The 8,895-nt window shown below is 33.8% G+C and overlaps 1 protein-coding gene across 5 annotated transcripts in view; it reads right to left on the bottom strand.

Annotated features, from left to right (window-relative positions):
- The window catches only part of MICU1 (mitochondrial calcium uptake 1), a 247,048-nt gene that overhangs the window by 151,017 nt on the left and 87,136 nt on the right, over nucleotides 1-8,895 (bottom strand). For all 5 annotated transcript variants that reach the window (XM_026004302.2, XM_072754993.1, XM_072754994.1 and 2 more), the window contains one exon: nucleotides 6,894-7,056. In XM_026004302.2, coding sequence (XP_025860087.2) covers nucleotides 6,894-7,056 — 163 coding nt within the window. The remainder of the gene's footprint in view (nucleotides 1-6,893; nucleotides 7,057-8,895) is intronic.

Consider the following 8,895-nt stretch of genomic DNA (forward strand, 5'->3'; position numbering starts at 1 on the left):
TTAGTCTAGCTCTTGATTTAGGCTCAGGTCATGATCTCCAGGTCCTGAGATCAAGCCCTGTACCAGGTTCCACACTCAGTGGGGAGTCTGCTTGAGATTCTCTCCTTTCCTCTCCTTCTCCCCTCCCCTTGCTTGCTCACGATCTATCTCTCTCTAAATAAAATCTTAAAAAGAAACTGCTTAATTTTAGGATTTAGTGTGCTTTTTTGTTATTTTTAAACTGTTCTAAAACTAAAACTTACAAATTTAGATCTGTTAGGTACCCTGGGATATGGTATGTGTGAAAGACATGACACAACAAAGCTGAAATATGAACTACTGGCTAGAGTCCAGCCATAGAAATTCAAACTATAAAAAAATAGCCTTATTCTTTACGTATTTCAACCCATATAGGAATAACACATATTTTACTTCTGTTGCGTCAACATATGTGGAAATTCTTGTTCGTGAGCAAACAAAAATGAAGCCAAATTTTCTAAATGAATCTCATTTTAATACATTATCATTTTCCTTCATGATCATCATCTTAAAAGAAGAGCAATTATTAATCTTGCTTTTTATGAAAACCAGGATTGTGCACAGCATATTAGACATTTAGCAACTATTCTGTTAATGTAACAGATTTTTCAGTAATTAAAAAACAAAAGATTACAAAATTGGATGTCAAAATGCATAGAAGCAATTAAAATATGTGATTTACAAAGGGAAAAAAATAATCTTCCTCAAAGGACCAAATAATCTTTAGTGACCTGCCTAGTCTTGCTTCATTTTCACTGTCAAATCAGAAGCAAAGCACTTTATTTAAAGTTACCAATATAAATTAGATTCAGAAATAATTTAATAGGAACAAAAATATTTTGCTATCATAAAAACCAGGAAAATATTTTACAATTCTTTCTTCTCTTACACAGAAGCCTTCTTTAATCTCTCCTTCCACATCTCACCAAAAAGGGAGCTAAAACTAATTTAAAAGGCTTTTAATCTAAAATTCAATGCAACTAGTAGAAACTTTATATACCCTTTTTTCTGACTATAAAATACTGTATATTCTGTATAGGTAGGAATTTTTGTCTTTTTTATTCATTATTGCATCCCTTCCATGTAGAATAGTGTCTAACTCATAGTAGAGGTCAGTCAATATTTGTTGAATAAATGCATATGAAATCTATTAGAAAATAAAAGGAACATATAAAGAAAAATAAAATAATTCCTTATAACCAGCATTTAGAGAATACATTTGGTATATCCTCTTTCAGTTTCTTTCTATATATTTTCTACATGGGTGAAATGCAAAGTATAGAAGAACATATTAAATAATACCATACGGTGATACAAATCAGTAGAATCCAAAATGTGGGAAATTTTATAATGTAAATGACTTACATTCTTTCACAAATAAATGATGTCTAGATTGGGTTTCCTGAAAAATAGGGAACCAGTGCAAGAGGATCAAGAAAAGTGAAACAGGAAAGGAGGAAAAGCCAATTCAAGGGTATATTAAGGAGCTGATTACTGCTTTAGACAACTAGGGCTCACTTCTCCTTGGCCAACCTGAGAAACCATGTAGTTTGTATCTCAGAACTGACCACCCAAGACAATGGAGAAGAGAGTATTTATCAACCAAGTCTCAACAAAAAGTAAAGTCCATTGTACCTCCATATGTGTGCATATGCCAACATAGTCGAATGGGCTCCTGCAGAAGTCCTATGCTATAGCAGTAGAGATATTCTAAAGCAGAAAGCTAAAGCTAAATAGCATAGTTAAGGCTTCTTCCTGTCAGGCTTTATCTCTAAACTGCTAACTGCTGCAGCACCAATCTGAGTGAAAAAGTGAAAGGTAGAATGAGAGATGTGAAACAAGGCATAAAGCTTGTCTTGTGTAAATGGTAGGAAAAAAAAAAAGAGGAAAAAAACCTTGTGGGTAAAGCCTTTAGAGATAACAAATACAGTGTGTAACCATCTCTGGATGTGGGTTTGAATAAAACAACTATACATAATGTTTTCAAGACAGGGAAAATTTTTTTTTTTTTTTTTTAAGACAGGGAAAATTGAAGTGCCTGGATATTTTTACTATAAAGAAATGAATGCTCTTTTTAAAAAGTGCAATATTTAAAGATTATTGTTATTATTGGCTTTTTTAGTACTTCTCTTTTATACACACATACAGGTATTTACAGATTAAATGATACAATGTCTTGATTGGCTTTAAATGATCTGCAGTGAAGAGAAGTAAGAAAGTTACAAATAAGACAAGACCGGCCATGTGTTGACAACTGTTGAAGCTAAGTAATGGGTGTATATAAATTGACTATATTATTCTCTTTATTTTTATATTTGAAATTTTCCATAACAAAAAGATACGAATACATAGAAGATTTTCTGCATCTTTGAGGGGTAATAATTCTACCTAGAGTTTTCAATTGTTGTAGACATATATTAATGTTAATAAATATGGCCAAAACATTATAGACTCCCTGGTTAGAAAACATCATATTTCTTTCTGGTTCCTCAAACTCAGACTATTTCACATGTCTGTATTTCGACCACACAGTTTACTCACTCTGAGTGATGCCCTTTCCCTCTCAAATATATAATGAATGATTATTCTTTTTTCAAAATCCAACTCAAATGCCACTTCCTTTAGGATATCTTCCTTAAACATATCCTCTAAAAAGAATAGTTTCATTTACATCTTACTCCTATACCATATACAACTGATTTGTGCTAATTGTGGTATTTATGTTCTATAAAACTGCCATGAAAAATGAATTGCTGCATACTGACCTATTTCTCCTAGGGGAAATAAAGGGTTGGTTCCTTGAACCTCTGGTCACAAAATTTTTGTTAACCAATCAATATATATAAAACCTTGTTTTATGTGTGTTTGTGTTTAAAGACATTTTATTCTCTCTCCATCCTTTCTCCTGTCCTCTCTCCAAGGACATTTGTTTAAAGAATGAAAAGGCAGAGCTCTACTTTGCTTGACTTCAGCTGGCCAACATGTAAAGGGTGACTCAAATTTTTGCACATACCTGCGGATGACTGCAAAAGCACTGCGAATACAGATTATGGGGTTACAAGTACATTTTAGTGAGTATGCAAACTTATAAACACAAAATCTGCAAATGAGGACTGACTACACATTCTTTTTCCCCTTTTAAAAATAAAGTGAAAAAAATAAAAATAAATAAAAACAGAGTGAAATTCAATTAAAATAAGATAACCATTTCAAAGAGTGCAGTTCGGTGGCATTTAGTACATTCACTATGTTGTATAACTATCACCTCTCTATCTAGTTCCACAACACTTTCATTGCTCCAAATAAGAAACCCTCACACCAATTAAGCAGTCGGTTCTCATTCCTTTAACCTAGCTGCTGGCAACTAACAACCCAGTTTCTATCTTTATGGATTTACTTTTATTAGATACTTCATATAAATAAAATCATATGATATGTGGTCTTTTGTGTTTAGTTTGTTTCACTTAGCATAAGGTTGTCAAGGTGCATCCACACACAAATAATACTCCATTGTATACACTATAATTTGTTATCCATTCAGCTGTTAAACAATATATTTGGGATATTTCCATTTTTGAGGTACTTGTTCTTCTATTTGCCATTTCATTTATTAATACGTTAACTTATTTCCTTATTTCCTTATCTTTGGGTTTTGTTTGCTTTCCTTTTAGTGCCAACAACAGTTTTTAGGAAACTGATTTGAGGTCTTCCTTCTGGTTAAATGTTGTGTTTATAGCTCTAAGTTTCACTCTAAGCACTGCTTTTGGAGGACTGCATAAGTTTTGGTAAGTTCCATTTTCTCTTTCATTTATCTCAAAGTATTTTTTAACTGCTCTTGTGATTTCTCTGATCCACTGGTTGTTTAAGAGCATATTGTTTACTTTACACATGTTTATGAATTTTCTAGTTTTCCTTTTTATTGATGGATAATTTCGTTCTACTACAATCAGAAAAGATACTTGTAAAAAATAAATAAATAAAAAGATACTTGTATCATCTTAATCTTTTAAAATCTATTAAGATTCATTTTATTACTTAACATATGGTCTATTAGGTCTGTTCTGGAGAATATTTGATGTGCACTTGAGAAGACTGCATACTCTGCTGCTCTTGAGTGGAATGTTTATAAATAAGTGCCTTTGGTCTAACTGGTTTATAGCATTAAGTTCTATTTCTTCACTAACCTTCTGTCTAAATATTATATCCATTATTGAAATGGCAGTACTGATATCTCCCAACTATTTTTTTTAAATTAATTATGTTTAGCATTTTTTATAAGATTTATTTGAGAGAGAGAGAACAGGGGGAGGGGCAGAGGGAGAGGAGAGAACCTCAAGCAGACCCCTTGCTGAGCTGGGAGCCCAACTCAGGGCTCCATCTCACCACCTATGAAATCACAACCTAAGCCAAAAGCAAGGGTCAATGCTTAACTGCCTGAGCCATTCAGCCGCTCCATTTCCCAACTATAATTGAAAAACTATGTCTCACTTCAATTCTGTCAATGTTTCCTTCATATGTTTTGGGGTCTGTCATTTGGTATGTATGTATTTATCATTGTTATATCTTCTTGATGAACTGACCCTGTTATCAATAATGTCTTTGTCTTATGTAACAATTTCTTACAAAAATCTACTTTGTCTGATATTAGTATAATCACCTCACCTCTCTTTTGACTACTATTTGTACAATTTAATTTTCAGCCAACTCTTGCCTTTGGAGCTAAAGTTAAGTCTCTTACAGACAATATAAAGTTAGATCCTATTTTTTCTCCTCTCAATCTGTTTTATTTTATTTTTAAAGATTTTATTTACTCATTCATGAGACACACAGAAAGAAAGAGGCAGAGAGAGAGGGCAGAAGGAGAAGAAGCAGGCTCCATGCAAGAAGCCGATGTAAGACTCAATCCCAGTACTCCAGGATCACTCCGTGAGCTGAAGGCAGACGTGCTTAACCGCTGAGCCACCCAGGCATCCCTCTCAATCTCTTTTAAATGGTGAGTTTAATTCACTTACATTTAAAGTGACTCCTGATAAGAAAGGATCTGCTTCTGCCATCTTATAATTTGTTTTCTATATGTCTTACATATTTTTTGCCCTTTGAATCCTCCGATCTTGCCCTCTTGTGTTTAATTTTTTCTAGTGTACCATTTCTATTCCCTTATTTTCTTTTCTGTATATTTCAAAGTTATTTTCTTAGTGGTTTACAATTAATATCTTACAATTGACATCTTAAATGAAAATAACGTATTTTGATTCAACATTCACATACTAACAACTGTTGTTTTATGAATTTGTCTTTTAAATCATAAAGGAAAAAAAATAAATCATAAAGGAAGCAAAAAGGAGTCAAAGATAAAGCAATACTGACTTTTATATTTCTCTGTGTAGTTAACTTTATTAATCTTTATTTCTTAATTTCTTTGAATGACATTAAGTTACTGTCTAGCATTCTTTCAATTCAGCCTAAAAAACTCCATTTAGCATTTCTTGCAGGGAAGAACTACAAGCAACAAACTTTCTCAGCTTTTGATTATTTAGAAATGTCTTAATTTCTCTTTCTGGGACTCCCATTATGCATATGCGTCTCAGGCTCTGTTCAATTTTATTCGTTCTTTTTGCATTCTGCTCCTCTGAATAGATAGTATCAGTTAGTCTAAGTTCTACGATTCTTCTATCTCCCTGTTCAAAATCTACGGTTGAACTATTCTAGTGAATTTTTTATTTCAGCTACTGAACTCTTCAAGCTCAAGGAATTATTACTCAGTTCCTTTTTAGGATTGCTATCTCTTTATGGGTATTCTCTATTTATTAATACATTGTTCATCTTGTTTCCTACAGTTCTTTGTCAACGGGTTTCATTTCGCTCTTTGAGCAGATTTAAGACAGATGATTTAAAGTCTTTGTCTAGTAAGTACAGTGCTTGGGCTTTCTCAGGGATGGTTTCTGTCAATTTCTTTTTCTTTCTGCTGATGCGTCATTTATTCCTGATCATTGGTATGCCATACAATTTTTTAAATTAAAATTGGACATTTTAAATATTATAATGTGGTAATTCTGAAAGCCAGATTTTCCCTATTTCCCACTGTTTGATGTTATATACCTCATTGAGAATTACAGTCATCAGTGATTAGTGATTTTTTCCAAAATATTTTCGCAAATATTATGTTCTCCATCATGTGTTGTCACTGAAATTTCTGTTCTATTATCTAAACAGTCAGCAAGTAGCATGACAGAAACTTCTTTAAAAGCTGGAGGCAAAAAGAATGAAAAAACAAAACAGAAAACACCCCAAAAAACATCCTAATGGTTGCAGACTGGCTCTGAGCTGGGGACCTCCTTTGATTTTTAGCTACATCTCCTACAACTCTGCTTTAACTTTCACTACATCCTTACGTGGGGAACAAAGATCAGTAAGGGGTACAAGCCCATTCAAGTCTTTTTCAAACATGTCTGGCCCTGGGCATGCACATTACTCTCTGGATTTCCAGGTGTATGCAACGGTCCTTCAAAGGTCCTATTCCCTGAAATGTCTTCCTCCTCAGTCTCTTCCTTTCTGGGCTTTTTGGTCTGTCTGCTACTTCTTACATCTGTGCTCCCCTGGCCCAGTGGCAACAAGTATATGTCTTTAAGTTTTTCTAGTAGATGACACCTGGGTACAATCTCCTCAACCCAGTATCTTGGTTGAGTACAGGCTCATTCGACTGCTGGCTCCTCTTTTGTACTCCTAAAGACTATGAATAATGCCTAACATATAGTCACTAAACAATGAATATAATTACAGGATAAATGTATAATGTTTAGGCAATACAAAGAGAGAAATAAAGAAGCATATAACAAAATTGATATCATAATCTCATTTTTCACTTTAGCACTTACTTTCTGGTTGTTTTTCATTGGGTGTTATGGATCGCACAAAATCCTGTGGAGTCATAAACACTTCAGATTCACCAGGTTCATTGATGACTTTCAAGGTGGCAAAATATCGGAAAATTTTGTCTGGTGTGGAATACGCTCGAATCCTATTCTCATATTCCATCACCTAAAATTAGGAATTCAGAGTGTTACTATATTACGGAATTCTCATTTTCATATATTTTCTATCTTGCTTTTAGAGATGCTTTATTCTATCTTTTTATCTATAATTGGATTTTTTATATGAGACATAAACTTGAATTTCAAAAACCTTTAAATGTTTACCCTCCAAATACCATTTATAGTCTAGTTGAGGCAATGTTTGTGTAACTTGTTTAAATTTTTTGCAGATATTTCCCTAATTTCTTTATTTATTTATCCATGAGAGACACATAGAGAGAGGCAGAGAGATAGGCAGAGGAAGAAGCAGGCTCCCTGCATGATGTGGGACTCAATCCCAGGACCCCGGGATCATGACCTGAGCCAAAGGCAGACAGACACTCAACCACTGAGCCACCAAGGTGCCCTATTTTCCCAATTTTTTAAATTGCTGAAAGCTACAAAGCTAAAAAATGTCATACAAGAATTCACAAGGTCTCAGTAACTGGGTATAATTACAGATATATGGTAGCTATAGATTCTTAAATACCCAAATTTTTAAAAAGGGATTGATGTTACACTTTATACTTTGATGCAATTTCTTGAATCCCAAATCAAAACAGAATTGAGAATTCCTAAGTTTACATAGCTAATAGTCTTTCAAACACAAAGTACACTAAATAATAGCATTAAAAAATAAAAGTACATATCATGGAAATTTAATTAACAAATCTGAAGCAATAAGACTTTTAGTTTTGACTATAAAATTAAGGAAACTATGGGACACCTGGATGGTTCAGTCAGTTAAGCGTGCCTTCCATTCAAGTCATGATCTCAGTGTCCTGGGATGAAGCCTGCCATCAGGCTCCCTGCTGAGGAAGGATTCTGCTTCTCTTTCTCCCTTTACCCTCTCCCTACCACTCGTTCTCTCTGTCAAATAAATAAATAAAATCTTTAAAAAAAATTAAGGGAACTACTGGAAATCTTTTACAAACACCATATTTAGAAAAGACCAGAGCTGAGAAGAACACAAATACTTAAATAGTAATAAGTTCAAATATGGCATACATTTAACTAAAAGAGTATAATATTAATATGCCCATTTTTTAATCCGGCATCCAAGCTGTGATTCTGTGCGTGGAATATACAAAATACTGTATCTTCTGCATAATATTCTTTTACAAATGTAGGAATGAGAAAAATCTTTTTTACCAAAATACCATCTACACAGTATTCTGGTGAAAAAATTTCTCTTGTCTCTGAATTTCAGATGTTGAGATAGCCAAAAATAAATAGTATCATATAAGTAACTAGCAGGAAATGTATAAAGGCAATACAATCTAAAAATCCAACAGTTCAATGTCTAAAAAGCCATTTGCTAATATTAAAACCTTTATTTACGTTTTTAACTTGCCACATTAACACAGCTAACATTGTAACTGCCAGTCCTGGCTAAATGGTCAATTTGAGGTCACTGACAACAGCTGTTATGGTGGTTTTAGCTCTACTACCAGATGTGCACTTAGCAAGTATAAAAGGACTGCTAATTTGTAACCATACATGACAGAAATCTTTCAACACTAATTTGCATTAAAATCTGAGTACTGATTTCAGAGATTTTTAAAGATTTTATTTATTTACTCACGAGAGTCACACAGAGAGGAAGAGACATAGGCAGAGGGAGAAGCAGGCTCCATGCAGGGAGCCCGATGTGGGATTCGACCCTGGATCTCAGGATCATACCCTGAGCCAAAGGCAGACACTCAACTGCTGAGCCACTCAGGCATCCCTGATTTCAGAGATTTTATCAAAATATTTGGCATGTGGCAAATATACCAAGGAGCTTTTCAACCCCTTAGCAGCCTTA

This window comes from Vulpes vulpes, chromosome 4 (assembly GCF_048418805.1).
Source record: "Vulpes vulpes isolate BD-2025 chromosome 4, VulVul3, whole genome shotgun sequence".
Lineage (NCBI taxonomy): Eukaryota > Metazoa > Chordata > Mammalia > Carnivora > Canidae > Vulpes > Vulpes vulpes.